The sequence below is a fragment of the Carassius gibelio genome, chromosome B22 (assembly GCF_023724105.1).
Source record: "Carassius gibelio isolate Cgi1373 ecotype wild population from Czech Republic chromosome B22, carGib1.2-hapl.c, whole genome shotgun sequence".
Taxonomy (NCBI): domain Eukaryota; kingdom Metazoa; phylum Chordata; class Actinopteri; order Cypriniformes; family Cyprinidae; genus Carassius; species Carassius gibelio.
Genome location: NC_068417.1, coordinates 3,616,508 through 3,640,703, shown reverse-complemented (window position 1 = coordinate 3,640,703; position 24,196 = coordinate 3,616,508). Strand labels below are relative to the sequence as shown.

The window sequence follows — 24,196 nt, the reverse complement described above, 5'->3', positions numbered from 1 at the left end:
TACTTATTAAAAAGCTACGTTCATTACAGTAGAGAACATTATGAACACGATAAACATCAGACACACGACCTCATCATATAACAAATGACAAAGTGCTCGTTCTGAAATCTGTAAAAAGATTTATGCTTCGTAAACACATCTTTATTCGCATTGAACAGTTATTTATTGTTTATATAATTCTGTTATAGTGTTTTTATTCGTACAGTAGGTGCTAACTGTAAATGTTTCAACAAGAATTTCGTTAGCATCATTCATTTTGAAGCAGGTAATGATTTAAATGGTGGTTAAATTATTATTAATGTAGCATACAATATTTTACATGGAAACAGTAGCTGATGCTAGTAAACATATTTGCGCGATTGTGGAGAGTCTGAAATAGGTCTTCAGGGGTCCAAAAATTTGTGCCAGAATCCGAAAGATATCCGTAATGTACTACACTGAACCGACCCGGACCAGTCTATTATTTCAAAAGCTGGACCCAAGCCCATCTGGAAGACAAAGCCCCGACTGGACCCGATTGAAACATATTCCACCTTAAATTGCTATTGCAAGCCAATAAACCTGTTGTGAAAAAAACTTTTGTCTTCCCTAATTTAAGGAGCCATAATCTCTCTTCCTTGTACCTGACTGCCTGTGATGCATTACAATCCTCCGACAAGAAAGTTATCCATGTTATTTTTCTCGTTATTCCAAGTCCAAGCTCAATCCACTCATTATTTCAGCTTCAAAAGTCCACTTGATGTCACAGTGACGGATGACAAATGCAACTGTGCACATGTACATTCTGACTCGAGTTAACTCGCATAGAAACTTAGACTGTTTGCCCTTTTAAACTATAATAGTGATCGCTCGTTCAGTGCCATGGCCGCTCTGTCTATCATCTCTGTGCTTTCTGCTCTGCTTCGAGTCTGAATCTGACCACTAAAAATTTGATTAAACAGTTCATTTATATTATTATAAAAATGGGCGGTTTGGCTGTCGAAGTCATTGTGTCCCTCACTGGTTGCCATAGAAACCTTGCTTTTTTTTGGCTCACACTTTTCTTTTCCTAATTTTACAAGTGGCAAGTTACAAAAAAACAAGCAGTTTCTGATCACAGCCGGGTGTTCTCCGAGTCTGATGATCGCACGGCATTACACACAATGTTAAACAGACCCGGGACCCGAGGTAATAGATTCGGACCTGACCCGGCTGATCATTTAAAATATAGACCCGAACCCGTTCGGGTCGACGGGTCTCGGGTGCACTGTGAAGACCTCTAGTCTGAAATAGATGTTGCTCAATCAGGACATTAAAATTATAAACACCATAATTTATTCAGAGAATAACTGAATACAGACAGTACATACATGAAATTAAGCTATAATATATTTATATATAATATAAATTAAGCTTTTCATTTTAATAAAGAACAATATTAACAGAAGCTATTGTATTATTCATTGTATAGTCAAATCAATTTCTGATACTAATAGGTTCATATTTAATAATTCCTGAATAATTACGTACATAGAAATAGGCTATATTTTGTGTTGGATCAGTTACCTGTGTCGTCAGTGCGCAGCAGAGACACACACCTAAACGGTTTAAATATATACTTATCCTGCCCAAAAAAACCTTAAACATTGCAGATAACATTAAGTAAAAATGAATTTACATACAACATTAAAAAATAATCCTGTTTGACTGATTTGCTTTAAATCGGGTGATTTTAGGTCAGCGGTTTGCATGTGACTCAATGGTGCTCTCTGCTGGTAGGGAATAGTAAGACGGCTGATCAAACACTTCTGTCGGCTTCACTGCCTTTTGGCAGTTTAGAACGTAATGAGTGATCCAGTCATATATAGATCAGTGCTGTAGATCTACTACAGTAGATATATTACAGGCCACAAACATGTGATGTGTGTAAGGAGAGGAACAAATATAACACACACACACACACCTGTCTGAACCTGCAGTTCCTCTCATAATGAGCAGAATTACTGTTGCATCAACACAGACATCAGTTAAATAAAACTATCCAGAGATGATCTGAACCCAGATCATGTTCCTGTTTTTGGATCAGCAATCCAGTGTGTTACAGTACGTGTGTAAACATAACACAGAGGCGGAGGCAGGCAAAGGCTCGTTGAAAAAGGGGATATTTATTAAAGGTTTACGTTGAACCAAAGAGAGAGGAAAGGTTACACCTAAAACAGCCAATTTAACCCCTGGTCCAGTTTTCCCTTTAGTTTTCCACCAAAAGTCCCGTGCTTGCTTCCAGCGTCACAACAGCATTTAAACCACTCTGCTCATTAGAAACTGGTTTAAGAATTTGGCACCTAATAACAAAAGAGACGAAACACAAAACGCTAGGGGCAGCCATAATTAGTACAAGCCATTACTTAAACCAAATAAAACTTAATGCACATTTAACACAGTGTTTGGTGAATTCTGCTTCATAATAATAGGAAGAGCCGGCATCAAAAGATCAATTAAATACATCACTATGAATGCTTAGATGTCACAAGCTAGTTATGTCTTTGCTAACTTTCCTCATCTCCTGCTTAAAAGCCAGAAATATCTTCAGATGCTTGAGAATCATGATCTAATGAGCTTTTGCCCGAGTTTCTTTTAAATTTACTTTTGACTTTTGTCTTTCTTAAAAAAATGTCTTTTTAAATGTTCAACTGTTTAAACTTGAACTAGAGCTTTTCATTACAAACAGTGTTTGATAATCTTTAAATGCTTTGTGATGTAATGCACACTGAATTGATTCCAGCTTCATCTTCTCTTCTGCAGGTTTTTGGGTCCTGCTGCAGATGAAGGCTGTCAGTATGTGACTGGAATTGTGGGTAAAAACCCGTTACTCCTGAGAGAGCTGGAACTGACTGGACATAAACTAGGAGACACAGGAGTGAATCAGATCTCTGCTCTACTGCAGGATAAACACTGTACACTCAACACACTGAAGTGAGTATCTTACATCATTTCACATGTTACATGACTAGTAATGTTACAGTCGTCTATTTTAATTCTCATTTGAGTCCGACCCCACTTTATAAAGCTTGGAAGAGCCAGGACATTTGTAATATAACTCTGATTATATTTGTCTGAAAGAAGAAATTCATATACATCTAGGATGACTTGAGGGTGAGTAAATCATGGGGTCATTTTCATTTTTGGGTGAACTATCCCTTTAAGTGCACAGGGGTTGGAGAAAATAATGTGAACACATTAGAAATGGCCAGTATTTTATTAATGTGTATACCATAATTTGCCTTTAATACAGCTTAAAATAGATTCATACAACTTTTGAATAGACTTCAGTTAAATTTAGTCTCTAACTTCTGCTGTGACTGCTGAATGTGATCATGTTTACGGACTACAAACTGAGGATTGAAGACGAATTTTAAAAAAATGTATACGTGTTTATGTGTGTATGTATGTTTCTATATTTAAATGTAATTTCATAAAGGCAGGGTAAGTCTGGTTTCCACTGTCACTTCTGGGTCTTCCTCTGGGACAATGGCCAGGGTTTTTTGGCCAACTGGGTCTCTGAGTTTAGGTTAGAGGAGGTTATGAATGAAGGAGGTGTTTCTTTGTGTCTGGAGAGCATCAGTGCAGAGGATCATTTCATAAAGTTAAAGACATTAATAATAACAGCTCAGATCTCACTTTCAGACAGCAGCGAGTGTTTGAAATAACTTCTGTTTGAGATCAGATGTGGATTTTGATCACCTTACAAGGCAGAAATATTTATAAGAGATAAAGACTATGCACTCTAGCCATTAACATTACCATAGTAAACATGGTAAGACCGCTTGAAGAAATCAGCTTCAGCTTCTCATTCAGACGATCACAATAGTGTATTATTTAGTGTAGTGTATAGTAAGATGTTTTATCGGTCCTAACTCATCTACGCTCCATGTAAATCTTTAACAAAGCATACAAACAAACGTCTGCTTTTATCATGTTTGTTTTGTGATCGCGCTGGTTTCAGCGACTTATCTATTATTAGTTTTCTGATAACTTCTTTGTTGGTGAAATGATGGAGTTGTGTGACGTTGTTCCAGAGAGGTGTGTAAAGGGTGTTTTAATTAAGCGCTGAGGAGTTTCTGACCCGACGGTGGAAACACAGCGTGATTCTGGGCTCGATGCTACAGGTCTGAATAATTATGAGACACTGACACGACATCGAAGTATCATAGTCCTTTACCACGACACAAACTCATCAACACAATGTAGATTATAAACCTGGAAGACAACATTATTGCAAAAATCCCAGAATTAACCAGATTTGTCCAACAATTAAAATGGATGCTAACATCGTCTTCTATGAAGTACAACACACACACCTCTGATACAATCTCAGAAAAAGTAGTCTGGGGTTTCATGACCTTTTAAAAACGAACTTCCCATCACCCTCACTGACTGTTAACTTGTTTGAAGCACTATATATATTTGTATAGTTCATCTGTCTATATTTTATACTGTATATGTTTGTGTAAGAGAGACTTGTAAAGTAAGTTGTTGTGTGGTCTAAACATTTGAAAGTTCTGCTAATACAGCAGATTAAATACACAACCCAATATCCAATCATTTCAGTTAATACCAAAAATACACACACATTTCTCTTTTATCCAGTGGGACAGAAATGTTTTCATTGTGTTTATTAATGGGACACAACAGAATAGTTGTGTGCTGCTGTATCAGAACATATTCATAGTGTTTATTGATGCTTCATATCATCTCTCTGTCATCAAACACCAGATTAATGAATGTGTAACACAACTGAACAGAACCGGTCCAGACTGGGCTTTATTCTGTGCAGGCATTGCTTCTTCAGTCTGACCTGTTTCAGAGAAATATTACTGTACTTCACATCTACACACACAGACAAACCTACAGTTTTATTTAGATGTGCAAAGTTGAATCTGTTTAGCAAAGCTGATCAAGTCACTGGACAGAGCAGAGCGAATGCATTTACGTTGTAGTGACGTTCAGACCAGAATCAATTTAAACACAAATACACAGCAGTCAGGACTTTTATTTTAGACAATATGATCAGTTTGAGACAAAAGATGAAATCAGAATTATATGACAGAAATAAAAAGATATGAAAGATTTTAACACCTTTCACACAAGGTTGTTAGGAATTAAAACTTTGTTCTATTTCTATCAAGAATCAGGAGAAATTGTACATAAATCATGAGAAGTGTAAATTATTTGGTTAAATGAACAACTTATTTGTTTTTCTGTTTTTAAGACCAAATTGTGGAAAATTATCCAAAGATGTTCAGACACTCTTCCTCTGTTTTTTGTTTTATGAAGACATTGTGACTTTATTAAATAGTTTTCTTCTATCTTCTCTCTTTCTCTCAGTGTAGATTAAGATGCTGTTATTTGACAGATGAAGGTTGTTCTGCTGTGACTTCATGAACATAACGTGTCTGATTCATTGTGTTTTCTCTTTCTGTCTTCAGTCTGTGTGTATGCAGTATTACAGAGAAACAGTGTGTCATCCTGACTTCAGCTCTGAAATCAAACCCATCACACCTGAGAGAACTGAACCTGAGCTGGAATAAACTACTAGGAGACTCTGGAGTGAAACACCTCAGTGATCTACTGATGAACACACAATTCAAGCTGGAGAAACTACAGTTAGTATCATTATACTCTACAGCAGTTACAGTCAGATTAAAGATTACGGTTTACTTTCAGGAAAAGGAAAGGATGTGACGTGTGGCCAAGTCTAGTGCATTTAACACACACACTCACACACACACACACAAACACACACCTGCAGCGCTGAGGAACAGTATATAGTGTCCCATACTCTGCATTTAACACACACACACACACCGTGAACAGATACACGCACACACACACTCTTTCTCTCTCTCACACACACCTGCAGCGCTGAGGAACAGTTGGGGTTCAGTTCTTGCTCGAGGGTCTCTGTTTTGAGGTATTTATTTGGGGCTGGTTAGTAAAGGTTTGCAATCACTATGGCACATCCGGTTAGAATGCAATGACTCTGATGTTTTCTTCTTTAATTTTTATTCTCCACTGTAGATATGTGGGTATGTATCTGAAAGTATACACACAATAATGGTAAATAAAAGGTACACAATAATAAGTATAACAACAATAAAAATTGACAACAATATTATATAGTTACAAAAGGCATTAAATTGGATTAACTATATTCAATGTATAATTACAATAAATCAACATTATGTACAGACTGCTCTGAGTGGGACTCGAACCCGCGGCCGTAACATTATTAGCGCTATTCCGGCGGTCTTATGTAAACAAATGACGGTGCAATTTTAGAACGTTAATCTTGAGGCATTCATAGGTACGCATGCAAATAAGCATATAATCCACATAACGGGTCTGATAAGCATATAAACAGCTGTCATAAACTCTCATAATCACATTAATTCACACAAAGGAATGGCAATTGCTGAATCTTTGTACACACGCATACAGTATTGCCATTAATATCTGAAGTCTGTGATTATCTTAAACCGCAACAATACTCAAATGTATTAATAACAAAGATAATAACATTTGAACTTACTTCTAGCTACACGCACACACTTGAAATAAACTTTGGAGAACACTCATTAGCTCCGCACTAAACTTTCTGATGCAACACACTTCTATATCCTTTGGCGGAACTACTTTCACTGTCTATGGTACAGATACACTCGCGATAAAGAGACTCTTATTTTGTGCAGTCGGCTGTTTGCTTCCTGTTATCTGTGCCTCAGACGTGTAGCTCTGCACTTCCGGCGCTGATTGGCTGTCCGTGTCCTGCGAAAAGATTTCGAAATACTTCCACACAAATGATATCATAGCGAATGATTGTAGTCTGTGCATGCGGGCGTACTTCCGGAAAAATCGGTCGAAAAAAGACTAAAAACCGGCCAAAAGCCGATTGCGTTTTTTAATCTCAAACCGTCCGATTTATGGCCTTTCAACCGGTGAATCCCTAATTGTAATTCAGAAACAGAACTTTCTTGATTTCTCACATTTAAACTCAATTTTCACATGTAATGTTATTTTAAGTAGTTATGTAGTTCATCCTGTGTCTACTTTGTTCATCTTTTTACTTCTGTTTTTGTTTATGGTCATATAATAAGGTTTGTGGCAGTGTTTTATTTATTGCACTGTATGTTGTTAACACATGATGAATTACTCGCGCATGAACATAACGTGTCTGATTCATTGTGTTTTCTCTTTCTGTCTTCAGTCTGTGTGATTGCAGTATTACAGAGAAAGAGTGTCTCATCCTGACTTCAGCTCTGAAATCAAACCCATCACACCTGAGAGAACTGAACCTGAGTGTGAATAAACTACTAGGAGACTCTGGAGTGAAACACCTCAGTGATCTACTGATGAACACACAATTCAAGCTGGAGAAACTAGAGTTAGTATCATTATACTCTACAGCACTTACAGTCAGATTAAAGATTACTGTTTACTTTCAGGGAAAGGAAAGAAAAGAATGTGACGTGTGGCCAAATCTAGTGTCCCATACTCTGAACATGTGCTCTGCATTTAACACACACACACATACACACACACACACTCTCTCTCTCTCTCTCTCTCTCTCTCTCTCTCTCACACACACCTTGAACACACACACACACACACACACAGTGAACACACACACACCGTGAACACACACACCTTGAAAACACACACTCACTCTCATACACACACACACACACACACACACAGTGAACACACACACCTTGTAAACACACACACAGTGAACACACACACACACTCTCTCTCACACACACCTTGAACACACACACAGTGAACACACACACCTTGTAAACACACACTCACTCTCATACACACACAAACACACACACACAGTGAACACACACACCTTGATAACACACACTCACTCTCATGCACACACACACACACGCACACACACACACAGTGAAAACACACTCTCTCACATACAGACACAAAGTGAACACACACACACACTCTCACACACACACACCTGCAGTTGTGGTTCAGTTCTTGCATCTCAGTCAATCACCGGAGATCACAGTAATTAATGGACCAAATTATTATTTTTTATAATATTTTTATTCACTCAGACATGTACAGTAAAGAATGACAGCAGTGTTTTATCAATTATTGCACTGTATGATGTTAACACATGATGAATTACTCCCACATGAACATAACGTGTCTGATTCATTGTGTTTTCTCTTTCTGTCTTCAGTCTGTGGGGATGCAGTATTACAGAGAAACAGTGTCTCATCCTGACTTCAGCTCTGAAATCAAACCCATCACACCTGAGAGAACTGAACCTGAGCTGGAATCAAATAAAAAACACCGGAGTGAATCACTTATGTGACGTACTGAAGGATTCACACTGTAAACTGGAGAGATTGAGGTCAGTAACATTCACAGACAAGAATCAAAATGATGAAAATCACTTTGTTTAACTCTCATGTGCTGTTCAAGGTCTTTTGAGACCCCAAATGATGTTTGCTGAAATAAAAACAAATGTTCCCTTTATCTAAATGATATGAGACTTTGTACGGTTGTCAACACTTGGTGCTATTCTTTATATATAAAATTTATATTCTTTTTATATAAAAACCAATTTAAAAATATATTTTTAATTAATACATTTTATACATTTACAAAATATCATAAATCCTTCAAAAAAAACTACATAAATGTAGAGTAAAAACATTAATAAATGACACATTTTGTAACAAAATGTCGTTTTGTTGGCTGTGTTCTCTGGAGAGCCCAAACAGCACGAGTGTCGTCCCCAAACGAACCGCACATAAGAGTTCAACAAAACACTTTATACTCAATATCTCATGATGGATTTGTTCACATTATATTTGTGAAAGATTCTTCATCTTAATGATTTGTTTGTAAGATGATCTCTCTTCCTCTGTTTGTCTCTTTCTAGTCTTTATGGCTGTGACATTACAGATGTTTCTTCTTTAACTCAGTCTTTGACAAACACAAAAGCTCTGCAGTTTCTAAAAGAGCTTGATCTGAGAGAGAATAAGATTGGAGACTCAAAGCAGAAGCTCATTGATGTGCTACGAGACTCAAACTGTGAACTGAGGTGAGTAAACTTCACTTTGTGATATTAAAGAGATTCATTTACCTCTGATATGTGAACAAATATATACTTTCAAATATTTGTGAAAAGAGTTGATCAAATGATCATCAAGCTTTATTTCAAAAGGTTTGTGTCAGAATGAAATGTAAAGTTGATCAAAATGTTGAACACAAAGGAGGAAAGAGAAGAAAAGCAGACTGTCACAGCTTTCTACAGCAACAGCTGCTTTATTAATGAGATCAGTAATAGTGAATCATTCGAGTTTGAAATAGATTTGTTCAGATTGTAGGAAAACGCTGGTAAAATCAGAGCAGATTCAGCTTCAGCTCACAGTCGTCCAGCATCACATGATCAATGTCTCTGTCTCTTGTGTGTTTTTACTTTGACAAGCAACACGTCACATTACTTTACACTTACTTTCTGTAAGAGATAATGTCCCTCCAGCCGCTTGTTATCACAGAATAAACCCGACAGGGTGATCAGGACTTGTGTCCTCCTGAAGAGACTTATTCTGTGATAACATCCGGCTGCATCTGCATTATCACACTTATTATATGCTTTCTTGACACACAAGTGAAGAATTAGACACAATTTAGATTCAGCTAAACACTTCTGGTCAGTTAGCAACAACTTGAACAACAAGACACACTTTGAACAATGTCTCCTCAAGTCTACTATTAACAGGAATCTCCTGCGGTTTGGTTTGAGGGTAAATCCAGTCAGTAACTGAGGCACAAGCTAATAGCAGTTGTGTTTGAATGAAACGAGTGAGAGTGCGGTGCTGTGATACGAGAGAAGTCAAAGAAACGCCCGACTCAAATACCGTATGACTGTGTGTTATTCTGCTGCTAATGACACACACCTAATGAATAACACACCTCCGAATGTCACCACTGACCAATCAGAATCCAGTATTCCAGCGAGCTGTGCAATCATTTCACTTATTTACTGAGACCAACACAAACATGTTTAAACTAGAGGACAAACAGCTTTAACTAGTGACACATTTAACTGAAAGATTTGTGTTTTAAGACTAAATCACATTTGTGTTTGTTTCTTGTCATTTATTATATTTGGTGTACACTCGTTAGTGTGTGTTTCTCTTTATATTGACTCAACAGGAGTAATTAATTAGACTAATTAATGTTCAAAAGTATTCAAAACACAAATATAGTTTTAGAAATATCTATGTAAATCTAACATTTTAAACTCTAAAGAAACTGTAATTAAAATTTGTAAATTATATTTCTCTCTCTCTTCTCTTCCACCTTACAGAGTTGATTAAGGTTTATTGTCAAGAGTCTCTGAAAGAGTGAAATCACCAGAAGCTGATGAATGCTGTATCTCATAAAGTGAAGCGATCTTGAGAGGAGCAGTAAACATCAGATGAAGATCCACTGAAGAGCTTCACTACTGTGTCTATGAGGAGAAATAAATGTGTAATAAATGTGTAAATGTGATCCATACAGGTGAAGAGACTCAGACTTTACAATCAAATAATGCAGCATGTGTGTTAGAAACATGATATTGAATGATTAATGTTGCTTTAGTATTCAAGCAGATGATCATTGTGTTTAATGTAAAGCTGGAACAGAGGAGGAAGAAGCTCAGATGAGTCTGTCTGGCTCTTCAGTTTAATAATATTTCTATTAAACTCATTCATAATGATTCAAATGTTTCAATGTGATTGTCAAGTGCAGCACTTAAATGTGTCAAAAGATATAAAGCAAATATACAATGTGTGAAACTTCTCATGTTTTATACACATTATTATTCTATTTTACTTTATATTTAGTTGTGTGTCTGTTGTTAATGTACATAATTCCAGTATATAGTCTTTGTTCTGTGGATGGAGTCTCTCCTTCATCAAATCAACTAAACATTTTCACAAGTTAACAGCATTTGTGTCTTTCACTCTCCTCTAAATACTCAAACACATTTACTCTTTTTAACACTTTTAAATTTTCATGTAAATAAAATGCCACATACAGTTAAAAACAAGTGAAAAGTTTACTTGTCTGTTTTAAGTATTATTAAACTGTTTTAAATATAGGCTAACTTGTAGACATGAAACATATAGCATAAATAGCTAATGCATAATAACAGAAATGTTCCCGTTATATGTACAGCAGGTATTTTTTATTTATTTTATTTGTATTTTTCTCAGTTAATATATTTCTAAAGGTGCTGTACTTTCTTAATTGCGCCGCATGAGTAGTTGTTGGTCAGAGATGTTTTGGAGCAGAAGATCTGCAGGATTCTGGAGGTTCATCATGTGGAAAGTTGATAGTTAGGTAAAGTGCTTCTGTCGTTCTCTAACATTCAGATCTGTAAAGTAAGGTGGAAAGGACACAGCTCTGATACAGAGTCATTCTAGTGTTGGACCTCCACATATTGTTCAGTGTTATAAAGCTGTTTCTGCTCTTGCTAATGCGTCTCTTGATGTCATTGTCTGTCCTCCATCATGTCTAATGATGAAGCCCAGCTCTACAAACTCCTCATTTCTACAGAGGTCTGCTCCTGTACTTTAATTGCTGAGGGGTTTGAGGTGTTCAGTGTTATCATCTCTGTTTTCTGCTTGTTGATCTTGGAGTCTAGTTGTCTGAGTCCAGATGTTTTCTCTGGTGAGGGTGTAAGAACAACAGCTAATCATCAGTGAAGTCAAGATCTTCTCTGGAAAATGCTCTACTTAAACAGACAAACACTTCATGAGTCAACTGTCAGCTTTCCTCACAACGGAGAGCTCAGACTCAGATGTTGATAAAATAATCTTATAATATTCATACACCAGACAGTTGAGTATCTAGAGTACAGTATGCACAGTGTGTAGTGTGTCATTTAGGATTTCATTTGGATTGAAATTAAATCCAAGCAATGGCCATTTAGTTTTATTAATGAATCTAAATGAAACCGTCAAATGTTCAGCAAATTAACTTAATGAACTTTGATGCTTGAGCAGCAAATCAGCATATTAGTATGATTCATTTTTTTATTTTTTTTTCAGATAACGAGCAGCACAAACAACTATGACTGGGACTGTCATACACACACTGTAAAACCCGACAAGTTCAATTCAAATTAACTTAATATTTTTTAGTTCAATAAAATATATATTTTTAAGTGTCTGTTACCATACACTGTAAACCCTAATAAGTTCAAAGAACTCTTAAGTTTAAAAATTACATTACATTAAAAGTTACATTTCCAGTTGCCTTAAATTATCTCAGTTATCTTATAAATATTGATATTTCTCAACTTATAATTAGATAGTACTTCACTCAAAATTTTCTCTATTTTTCAACTCATATAATGTAGGAAATACCCTCAAATATAGTCTATTGTTGTCCATCCTAAACCTAACCACAGGCTCTACTCTTCACCACAACGGTAACACTAAAAAAAACAACGTAATAGAAACCTTTGTAAGTTCTGACATAACACAACATTTAAGTACTAACTTAAGTCCCTCTATGTTAATCTTGTGTAAAAACACACAAAATAACACTTAATTTCTACATTTATTTTCCTTGTTTTCTGATGCAAAGCATGCTGGGAACTTGAAAATGCAATAATTTTAAGTTCACCTTACTACAACAATTTTGAGTTTACAGAACTTATTTAAATTAAGTCCAATGAAATTTCATTATTATTTGAGTGCAATTAACTAATTACGGTTGCACTTTATTTAACTAACATGTACTTAAAGTGTACTTATAGTGTATTTATCTAAGAAAGTTCTGGTAATAAAAGGTAACTACATGGGGTAGGGTTAGGTTTAGGGGTAGGTTCAGGGTTAGTACCTAGTTATTACATAGTTATTGTAATTACTATAATAAGTACATAGTATGTACATGAGGAACAGGACTGTAAAATAAAGTGTTACCCTAATTTCATTTGATTAATTTCACTTCGGTTTTACAGTATAACATTATAATGAGGACACTATTATAATAAAGCGCTGTGAATGTTTAGAGTTTAGTTGTCGTGTTTCTGCTCGTTGTTGTGTTGAAGAACGCTTTCACAAAAGGAGTTCATTCAGAGACACACAGACACGTTCACTTCTGCGTTCAGGGGATTCTGTGCAGATAGATATAAGTCCAGTGTTCGAATTGAGTCCGGGACCCCCCATAAGCATCAAGGGACCCCACATAAGGCCCAAAAAAATGACTTTGGGGGGATCCCCTGATTTTTCATTAAAACTAAAATAAAAACAATATTTGACATAGCCCTATCTATTTTTTTATCAAAGTATTGCGCTGCCGCTCCCATAAAAAGCTCCTTCAAATTAGATGTGAGTCTGAAAATACGCTCAAGTGCGCCACACACTGTTTTCTGAAGGAATTTACAGACTGCGGGAGCGACGTCGCTGTGTGATTGGCTGACAGAGTGATCCTTCCTCATTATTTTACCTCACGATGACGGTAAGATAATATTTATTTGTTTTATGATTGTTTAGTACGCCTAATTTACTGCTACTGAATAAGTGTTTATCCTAGAATCGGACAGTCACTTTTATTATAATCTTGTCTGTCAATAGTTGTTGTTTTTTTATCTTGTGATGCTAGCTCACTATCGGATTGTTAGTTGTAATTAGCCATGTAATGTAATTCTGAAAAAAAGCTAGCGTTGCATCCATTCTAAATTAAACAAATAATTTTAAATCTATAGCCATAACTGCTCATAAACAGTGTTAATTTAATTAAGGACATTATTACTGATGTAAATGTTAATCAGGTGAAGGCTTTTTTTGTATCAAAGATGACAAAGCAGGGTTGCTAATTCTCACAAATTGTGCGTGAGACACACATGCATTGATTATTACACCGAAGAAAAACATGCAGATCAACCGTTTTTGTTATGAATTGTATCCTATTTTCCGTTATTATGTATAGCCTAATAAAATTAGTGTAGTATTTAAGGTTAAATGGAGAAAAGGATTTTAAATTCAATGCAAAGAGGCAAATTAAAGTCATTTTGTGGCATTTGTTTACACACTCTAATAAATATACATCTATGTACCGTATTTTTCGGACTATGAGTGCTTTTTTCATGACTTTTTTCATGATGAGGAAAAAAACATATAGGGTAAATCGCACTGGACTATAAATCGCATTTATTTAGAACCAAGAACCAAGAGAAAACATTGCTGTCTCCAGCCGCGAGAGGGCGCTCTATGTCTTCAGTGTAGACTACAGGAGAACTGAGCAGCATAGAGCGCCCTCTGGTGGCTGTAGACGGTAATGTTTTCTCTTAGTTCATTTCTCTTGGTTCATGTCAAATTAATTTTGATAAGTCGCATCTGACTATAAGTGGCAGGACCAGCCAAACTATGAAAAAACGTATAGTCTGGAAAAAACGGTAGTCTAGTTGCTCAAAAGAGTATTGCAGGTCATAACTGCTTACTTATTTTTAGGTTTTCCATTTGAATAAATATTTAGTTTCAAATTATACATTTTAAAAAGATACTAGTATAAGCACACAAGTGAATATTAATGCAATAAAAATACTGAATTTAACCCAAGAAAAGTACAGTAGGCCTATTCGTGTGAATTGATAGTGAATCAAGAGATCGAAATTGATTAATGGTCATCAGCATCGTAATCGTATCAAATTCTTTCTATTTTTTCCCTCTTGTAGAAACACTATCGTGACAAAACATATATTTAATGTAGTCTCTCATTCACCACTATAGAAGTTTACCCAACTATGACAACTTCCGCTTGAAAATATGAAAGGGTTGTGTAACTACATTCAAGATAAATTAGTTAAATGAAATAAAATGCCTACATGTGCACTGTTCAAAGTTTACCACCATTAATAATAACCTTAATAAGTAGCATGATTATCATATAGTGCTTTCTTAAATATATTCGCAGTAACGACAACAAATATAATATTACAACTTACATCTTACATTATTTTCAGATATGGACAAGGGAAAGAAGAGAAGAGCCATCACTGACTTTTTTGAAGGGTAAGTCTGTTTATTATTATTATTATTATTATTATTATTATTTTAATTTCAAGATTCTTCTGGATTTTTATTTTAATTTCTGCTCTTTAAAAGTGACTCGGTGTGTCCCAGGCTTAAGACACTTAATCAGAACACTTTGAAACATCAGATTGGTATGTAATATTTATTTCTTGTAGCACACAGCCTAAGAGGAGCCTCATGGGTCAAACGCTTAACCAGGACACTCAAACAGCACAGCACTTACATTTATCACCCAGGCTACAAGAAAAACTACCAGACCTGCCCCAATCCAGGACAAACCCCAATACAGACAGACCAGCCCCAATCAGAGCAGACCAGACAGACCAGCTCCAATCCAGGACAACATTAGTCAGCACATCCACAACAAACTGTTCACATCCAGCCCAGTCCATGAGCACAGCTTTGTCCCTGCTTACTAGTACAGACAGGGTAATACACTTTAGCAAGCAACAGCTTGAGGCATGGACACAGCAGTACTCCCCTTGGCTATACTTACATGGAAATAATGTAGGATGAACAGTCTGCAAATATGCCAAGCGCCTTTTTGGAGTCCAAAAGGGAGTACAGGTGGCAGAGGAGTGGGCTTCTAGAGAGGTCACAGCAAAAGATGTCAGGGCCATGAGAAAGAAAATCTACAAACACAGAGACAGCTTAACTCACAAGGCATCAACAGATATTCACCAGCAGAAAGAGAAAGAGGTGTTGCCCACCTTGACAGAAACTTTGAATGCTAAAGTTGAATGAGAAGTTAGCCTTCTCAAAAATGTATGGATTGGTTACAAGAAATGAATGGAGTAAAAACCATCTCTTGTTACAAATCTGATCACTCTTGCATTAATATAATAACACACATTGCCAATAAAATGAGGAAAAAAATTGTCTCAACAATTAAAAGTGCTGGTTCTTGGATCTGTCTTACAGTAGATGAAAGCACTGCATTTGGGGAAGCAACTGTCAAAATACTTTTTCAAGCCAACTTCAAAGTTTATCTAGTTTAGATTTGTCTTTTTTTAATTTTTCAGAACAGAAGCAAGAGCTTTGACACAATTGGAACACTGTATAAGTCCTAATATTAATGTTATGCTGTATTAATAAAATAAGGGATAAATGATGAGTTAAATCCCGTTTATTAAAATCCTGCTATCAGATGCTTCATTAGTGGCCGGGTTTCTCGACAACGATTGATCTGAGAGTTTAAGAGCGTTTTCTGAGAGTTATTTTACGATCGTTCGTGTCACAGTGTCTGGGTTGTTGTTCCCTGTGGTTCCACTAGATGTCCTCCTTTCTCACGGTGTCTGTCACCAGATCACTTCCTGTTCCCTTATTTGGTCACCTTCCTCATTGTTATGTAATTGATTGTCCCCCACCCTTCTCTTGTTCCCTCATTATCCTTCTGTCTACTTATACCCAGTCTGTCTTAGTCTGTGTTACGGAGTCCTTGTTTAATGTAATGTTATTTCATGTCCGTCATCCTTGCCTTGCCTTGTCTTGCCTTGCTTTGTCTTGCCCTGTGTTCGTGTCCTGTTTATGTTCTGATTTGGATTCTCTGGTTTTGAACCTGCCTGGACTGTTTCCCCCTTGATTATCCCTAAATAAAACATACTTACCTGCAATTGGTTCCTTCTCTCGTTCCTGTAACACTGTACGTGACAGTTCGTTATTGATTCAAGTGTGTTTCTCAGAAATGCACTGAACACAATCGCAGTATCTGTGCTTTAAGAGCTGCTTAGAGTCGCTGTCCGTTTGTCAAGTGCTGAAATCTCATCTTATAGAGTGACTTGTGATTGTAGCACACGCTCGTTTACTGAAATGTTCATCTAATGCTGTGTTCAGACTCTGTCAGCAGATTGTCATTTGACTGACAGCTTCTGATCAATGTGGAAGCAGCCAAATATCTCCAAATGAAAGAAAACTCGGGTTTATCTTTTAAAAACAATACTCCTTCACAAGGCGTTCAGATGAAGAAAAAAAGAGGATAAAACTCCAGAAGAAGGACACAGATTCAGTTCACATTAAGAGGAGCATCCAGCAGGACATATAGAAGATAAAAAAAAAGAATAAAAAACTATTGGTAAATGTAACTTGTTTATATCTGTAGACACGCTGTGATAGATGTGTGTGGGATTAATGGGAGGATTAAATTGTAAGGTTACTGAAATATTTCAGAAAACATATTGTAAAGTCATCAAATACATGAGAAGACATTTACAATTACCCATAGAAGGTAAATCAAACAATACAGCTACATTTGTTGCAAATATTTTATGTATTTATTTATTTTGATAGCTACCTCTTATAGATATGAAGATTTGTAATACATAATTTTTTTTTACAATATAGCCAGAAGTGTCAATAATAAAGGTCCAAGCACAGTGGCTTTTGTACACTCTAAAAACTGCTGGGTTGAAAACAACCCAATTTGGGTTATTTTGACAACCCAGCGCTGGGTCAAAAAGGGACGAACCCAGCGCTGGGTTGTTTTAACCCAACCTGCTGGGTTGCCTTTTTTATGGTTTAAAATGACTATATTGCAGGGTTTAAAAAAACAGAGCGGGTGGTTTTTTTATCACTGTATTTCAGAAGGAAAACTACTGTATTTAGAAAATGTTCGATATCATTTCGCATATGCTTGATAAGGCAGCGTTTGTGAGCTCAGCACCGCTCTGCAGCCGTTACCGGAGAAACCTACCTCTCCCGCTCTTAGCGCCTCCTGCTGGCAGAAAATAAACTCGCAGAGTGCAGCCATGTGGGGAAACAATGCATTTCTACGTTAAAATTAACCCAAATTGAGCTAGGCATTAAACCTACAAATGTTGTTCATTTTAAATATCACTTTTACACACAAACAATAATTACCAAAAGGAAAATATTTATTAAAAACAAGAGAAAAGTCAAAAAGTAACATGTTAGAAGAAATGCAGAAAAGGATGGCATTAACAGCTACAGAGTTCATAAACAAAGCATTGAACATTTGATGAATATAACTTAAGATCAAATTGGACTTTGTTCAATTGTATATATTGTATAAAAATATACGAAAACACAATAAATTTACAATTAGTTAGTTTTTTTTCCAACTATTCTGGCATGACAGTACACAAATAAATCACAACATTAACTTTGATATTATAACCTTTAACAGATGCATGTGTGTGTGTGTGTGTGTGTGTGTGTGTGTGTGTGTGTGTGTGTGAAAGAATGTTAGCAGGTGTATGAATGACAGAGTGTAAACTTTTCTACTAAACACAGAAAAAGCATTTAACTTTTTTTTTTTTTTAACAAATTATACACTTACAGTTTGTTTCATAGTCCATTAATACAGATCATGCATCACGGTCAATTTTCATGATCTCTTTAGCATAACTGATGTAATCATGAAGAAACCCCATCAGCACAGCATCTGACATCTTCTACATCATCCAGGGCAGCGTCCTCCTTTAAAACCACTGCTGCATCAGTTTAGGGGAAAGAAGATTCTCCTCTCTGACCAGCATTCATCCCAGTCACCGCCTGCTCTTCATCAGTGGCCTAAGAGAAACAAATTTGAAAAAATTAAACATTTAATTAAACTATCCATTTTCAGGTAGAGGTGTATTCACATCCATAAGGATAGGTAAATAATCGGTTTTAAAGTTTCAACACTTTGTGTGGTTGTTTAATGTCTCAGTTCACCACAGCGCTCCAGGATGCTATAATGGCAGCACTAGTGTGAGGACATGCGATATTGTTTGAATAAATATTGCTTTCAGAAAGCTTCTTTACTGAAACATTAAAACAGACATGACATTCACATACCTCACAATATTCATGTACGTGGAGGGCTGCTCTTCAAACCGTTAGTTCACCAAATAATAAAAATGTTTATAATTTACTCTCCCCATGTTTTTCCAGACTCATACAAAATCTGCAAATTTTTTGGAAAACGTATGAATATATTTAATTTTCTCTTTTTGTGTCCCCCATTGCTGGTCTGGGAGACCAGTATTTTATTTTGAACATACATGTTTGCTATCATATAATTTAAGATGTATTCATATATAAATATCAGAATTTACTTCTACAATAACTCTATATTTATGAAGCTTGAAAATACAGATTATCTAAACTATAAATGGATTAACAAATATTATGAGAAAACTAAAAATATATTAATTTATGTTGTAAAGACAGACAAAAGTCTTATAGGTTTGGAATGACTTGAGGGCAAGTAAATGATTTTTTGTGTGAACTTTACCTCTAAGAGCGAAGACCAAGAATAATGACTCTCCAAATCAGACAACTCCAAAGTTGGTTTGAGTTCTGCAATGAAAAACACAGACATCAATGGTCTTAATGAAATGAGCACATAATCACACTGTTGTTGCATCAAAATGTGAAGTAAACTGGCAGGAGACAACAAAAAAATTTATTTTCTAAAAATAACTTACATAAAATCTCAAGGGAATGATGATCTCCCATGTCTCTTGCTTCTACAAAAACAAAAAACAAACATTATTTTACTCTTAGTAAAAAAACAACAACTGATAACATGAAATTATGAAGTTTACTTGCCTTAAACGATCTTTCCCTCTCTTCAGAAGAAGCTGAGAAAACCACCTCCTCACAAGCAGACTTGTGTGTCCTTAACTCCAGTTAGTTTGAGTTCTGCAAAGAGGGGCATCAATGGTTTCAATAAAATATTAACATATACATACATACATATATAAAATCACACTGTTTTTGCATCAAAATGTGAAGTTAACAGGCAGGACACAACAGAAACATACATTTTCTAAAAAAAAAAAGTAATAATAATTTAACTTACATCAGTCTCAAAAGAATGAAGTTATCTTGTCTCTGGATTTCAACATCTAAAAAAAACACACACATTATTTTAGTCTTAGTAAAAATAAAGATAACTTGATGTTATTCTGAAGTTTACTCTCCTTAAACCGTCTGTCCCTCTCTTCAGAAGAACACCTCCTCCTCATCCTCACACAGGTCTGTGACTCCTCACACAAACAGCTTCTGTGTCTTTAACTCTCAGCGCGAGGACAATGAAGACAGGAGCTGGACAAGTCTGAAATATTACATGTAAAACATACTTTTAACAGTTAACACTTCAACAGCCTCAAAATAATTATGCTAGTCTTTACTACACAATGCCGTTTCCTTTAGGAGACAAACATACATTCAGTTTAACCGCGAAAAAAAAAGACAAATTCACATGAGCGTAACCGTGACCATAACCGTCTGTTAACGCCTCAAAGAGAACAGATAATGTAAAATCTTATGTAAATATGACAAAATACATTCACAGACGTTATATTAAAAGTACATCCTCCGTTCAGTAACGTTACATGAGGCAGTTAAGACCTCCGTGTCCGAGGCGAAAACCGCGTCCGTTTTTTTTAATATAACGTTAGATATAACGTTAAGCTCCTTTGTTTCCGCATTTCATAAAACCTTCCGCCTTTCATACAACCGGGTAAACAATAAAAGATAACTTTACATTTTCAATATTTAAGGTTACTTACCATAGTCTTTCACTCGCTTCTCGCTTCTATCACGCTGAGAAAATGGCGGCTGCTCGCACTGGAGAGACGTACGATTTTGACGTGAAGTGCGTGCTCTCCTTCACGTCCGCGTCCTCAACCCACCCCCGCTGGGTTAAAAAAGATAGTTATTTTCAACCCAAACTTGGGTTAAAACATCCCAAAGTCCTATCCAACGGCCTCAACCCAGCAGTTGGGTTGAAAAAACAACCCAGCGTTTTTTAGAGTGTAGATGATACAGATATACTTCTAAAGGCCATGTCGCTTTTCTAATAATAATCTTTAGAAATATTATTCCATTTAATACATTAAAATCATTCACATTTTATATTTACTTTCCTTCAACTGGCCATATATCCAGTCATAGTTGGTGACATATGTTTTCAATATCATTAGGATATAAAAATATTAATTTCAATCAGGACCACTTCCGTCAAGTATATTTAATGACAATTATAATTGCATACAGTTAGTGTTGGCAGTATGGTTATGTTCTGGGCAACACTCCACACGCCTGTCCATGCAGCCATGCTTGGACAGAGTGGGGAGAGCAGCAAGACAAACCCCCCTGGGGTACAGAACAGAACCATAAGCATACATAATTACAATTCTCAATTACATGAGTTGTAAACAAAATGTCATGGAGACTGCTTCCAATGAAGACACTGTAAAGAAAGAACAAATTTGATCAGATTACAGGTTCAGTTGGTGGAGTTGGGGTTGGAGGAGGGAGTTAATTGCAAGCAGCAATGTGATGGAGAGACACTGAATAATGGGAATTTAAATAGACCGCAGGTGATAGGTGTCAAGACTGGATTGGTACATGTCAGGAACAGCTGACTGTCAGCTTATGCAAGAGAGACTCACGTGACCTGACTGAACTAACGCGATGCTTGAAGATAGTATGTATTTTTGAGATAGTGATATTATATTTTGGAGATAAATATTTATATGCATTTTCTTTATTACAAGTGAACTATGTATCATTTTCACAGTCTTTAAATTGTGATCTAAAAGAGTTTGTTGTGTGATTTCCTCTAGTGGACAACATTAGTATTACAGCCTTCATCTCTGTTAGCTCCCTGAGCAGCAGAAACTCATGAAACTTGACTTATTTACTCATATGTGTTGTCCATGTGTATGAATTTCTGAGAAATGATGGATCCAAACACTGAAACTGATCTCCCTTCATAACTTAAAACTGGTCATTTTAATTGTTGCAGCTGAAATTGAGATTTTGTGATCGCTGCATCATGTTTGTTTTCCTCCTTCACTCTCTAGGTCTGTGATACCATCCTCTCACACACCATGGACCAGTTCTCCTTCACAAACACCTTGTTAGTGTCACTGTGCTTCAAGCAGACAGGTTTGAACAGGACACAATGGTGTTTCCTGAAGATGCACTGAGCAGGACTTTGAAGGTCTATCCAGAGCTCAGTGAGAGTAAGCTGAAGACAGAGCTTAGTCTCATCTACTGCAAGGAAGAGTTCAGAAGCTCTCGTGCTGCTGTGGACTTTCTCCAGCTGTTTATGGAGAACAATCTTGAACAAGATCCTCATCAGCACACCCATGAGCACAGCAGAAGTGATCTGAGAGCTGCTTCTCAAGCTTGAAAAGAATGAAGACTTCTCTGAGAAACAGCAGGACCCAGGAGAGGCTGAATGCATTGTTCATGCTGTCGATGGAGAAGAGACTGGGACCAGGGGCGTCGCTAGGCCCTTTTTAGGGGGGCTTCAGCCCCCCTAAACTTATGCCCAGCCCCCCTAAAAAATTATTTGATTAATTAATTAGTGATCGCTTCAGTCCCCTTTAAAAATCATTTGAAACGGTGGCAAGCTGCATCAAGTTCCGGCTCCTCCCCTGATCTGAGTCTGCATGGATTCAGCGCGTTTTTCAATCCACAGGGGCGCCGAGCAGAGCGAACATCAGAGAGTACAAGGTGTGTGTGTGCGTGCGTGTGTGTGTGTGCGTGTGTGTGTTCTCGCATCCAATACCAATACGTCTTCGCTGCGTTCACTTTCAGCCTTTATCACGGTGTGACAGTTGTTTTTTCTTCCAACAAAAATGAAGCGATTAACACCCATGAAAACATACTTTAGAAAACGATCATGATTTATTTTAATTTACTTTTCAAAATTCAAAACATATTATTGTGTATTTCGGCATTACATTATGCAGCCATTCACAGAAATGATTAAAGACACACATCATTGTCTGAAAGCACTAAATGTCACAGAGAGTGAAACATCATGTGGAGTTATTTTGTTTTGTATTATTAAATATGATTTTGTATTAAGTAATAATGAATCATTAGTGTATCATGATACATATATTAGAGTAAGAGTAAAGGGATCTGTGAATTTTTTTTTTTTTTTTAAGTAATTGATTTATAGAAGTGGCAAATTGATAATGGTGTTATTTTTAATAAATAGAAATAAATATAGAACAGATTAAACATATTGCCAATAGACAATTACATTAATACTTGTTTTGTCTATATTCTTAATGAATATTAGCTGGTTAGTTAAATGATTTGAAATGAAATAAATTTCCAGGGGCTGACTTGATGTATAACCAACCGTATTGTTGATTATAAAGGCTAAAAAGCTAAAAATTAATAATAATAATAATAATAAAATATAATAATTTATTTTTCATTGTAGATGGATATACAACATTTTTTTGTCGTGCGGGAGTAGGTCTGCAAATGAGCAACAGTCAGGTGAGAATAGAACAGACAGCCTCACACACACACACACACACACACACACACACACACACACACACACACACACACACACACACACACACAATACCACTGTATTCCCAAGATTCATTGCAGTCATTGAACCCTTATGTTGTTTTAATTTTCTGCCAATTTCCACGTACATTTCATAAGAAAAAGCTGTGGTATCATCAAAGGATAAACATGAATGTCCTAATACTGAATCAGGAAGTCTTTATTGTAAAAATCTACATTCCCAATTCAAAATTTTCCAGTGACTGGTCACATCTAAAAAACTGTATTAGTTTTTTTTTTACAGTGTTGTATATGGCTCAGTAAGTACTCCTACTCCCATATATGAAATACAGGGAATACAATGGAATAGTGGATTGCAATAAGGTTAGTAGTATACAACCCTACCCTAATAGTCAAATAGAATTTTTTAATCATACCCTTATTGGGGGCTGAGCCCCCCTAAAATGAAAATCTTAGAATCGCCCCTGACTGGGACTGAGATGATGATTTCAACCAGAAAGAAAACCAGGGAGGAATCTGACAACCAGAAAGAAAGAAGTGATTGGGCAAATTCACAGTGTGTGTGTGTGTGTGTGCGTGTGCGTGTGTGTGTAATGTGTGTGTGTGTGTGTGTGTGTCAAATCCACTGATTCATGGTACATTTATTGCATTCTTTAACAGTTGACTTTAACATTAATATTTTCAATATTTTATCTAGCAGTAATGATACATAATCACCAGATAAATGGTTATTTACAGTCCTGCAATACGAACAGTTTAATTTTTCAGTTTGTTTGTGTACCCCCAAAAGTGTTTTT

The 24,196-nt window shown here is 36.2% G+C and overlaps 1 protein-coding gene and 2 long non-coding RNA genes across 3 annotated transcripts in view; 1 reads left to right on the top strand and 2 right to left on the bottom strand.

Annotated features, from left to right (window-relative positions):
* LOC127987559 (uncharacterized) overlaps positions 1 to 24,196 on the top strand; it is a 1,718,354-nt gene that overhangs the window by 87,169 nt on the left and 1,606,989 nt on the right. Inside the window, exons 21-24 of the mRNA XM_052589927.1 lie at positions 2,782 to 2,952; positions 5,466 to 5,642; positions 7,244 to 7,420; positions 8,243 to 8,416. Of these exons, the coding sequence (XP_052445887.1) occupies positions 2,782 to 2,952; positions 5,466 to 5,642; positions 7,244 to 7,420; positions 8,243 to 8,416 (699 nt within the window). The remainder of the gene's footprint in view (positions 1 to 2,781; positions 2,953 to 5,465; positions 5,643 to 7,243; positions 7,421 to 8,242; positions 8,417 to 24,196) is intronic.
* Positions 17,662 to 19,576, bottom strand: LOC127987637 (uncharacterized). Its single transcript, XR_008161294.1, has 3 exons — positions 19,532 to 19,576; positions 19,339 to 19,403; positions 17,662 to 18,632 (listed from the first exon to the last, which is right to left on the bottom strand). It is a non-coding gene; the product is annotated as an uncharacterized LOC127987637 (long non-coding RNA).
* Positions 19,651 to 20,850, bottom strand: LOC127987619 (uncharacterized). Its single transcript, XR_008161262.1, has 3 exons — positions 20,621 to 20,850; positions 19,909 to 20,163; positions 19,651 to 19,748 (listed from the first exon to the last, which is right to left on the bottom strand). It is a non-coding gene; the product is annotated as an uncharacterized LOC127987619 (long non-coding RNA).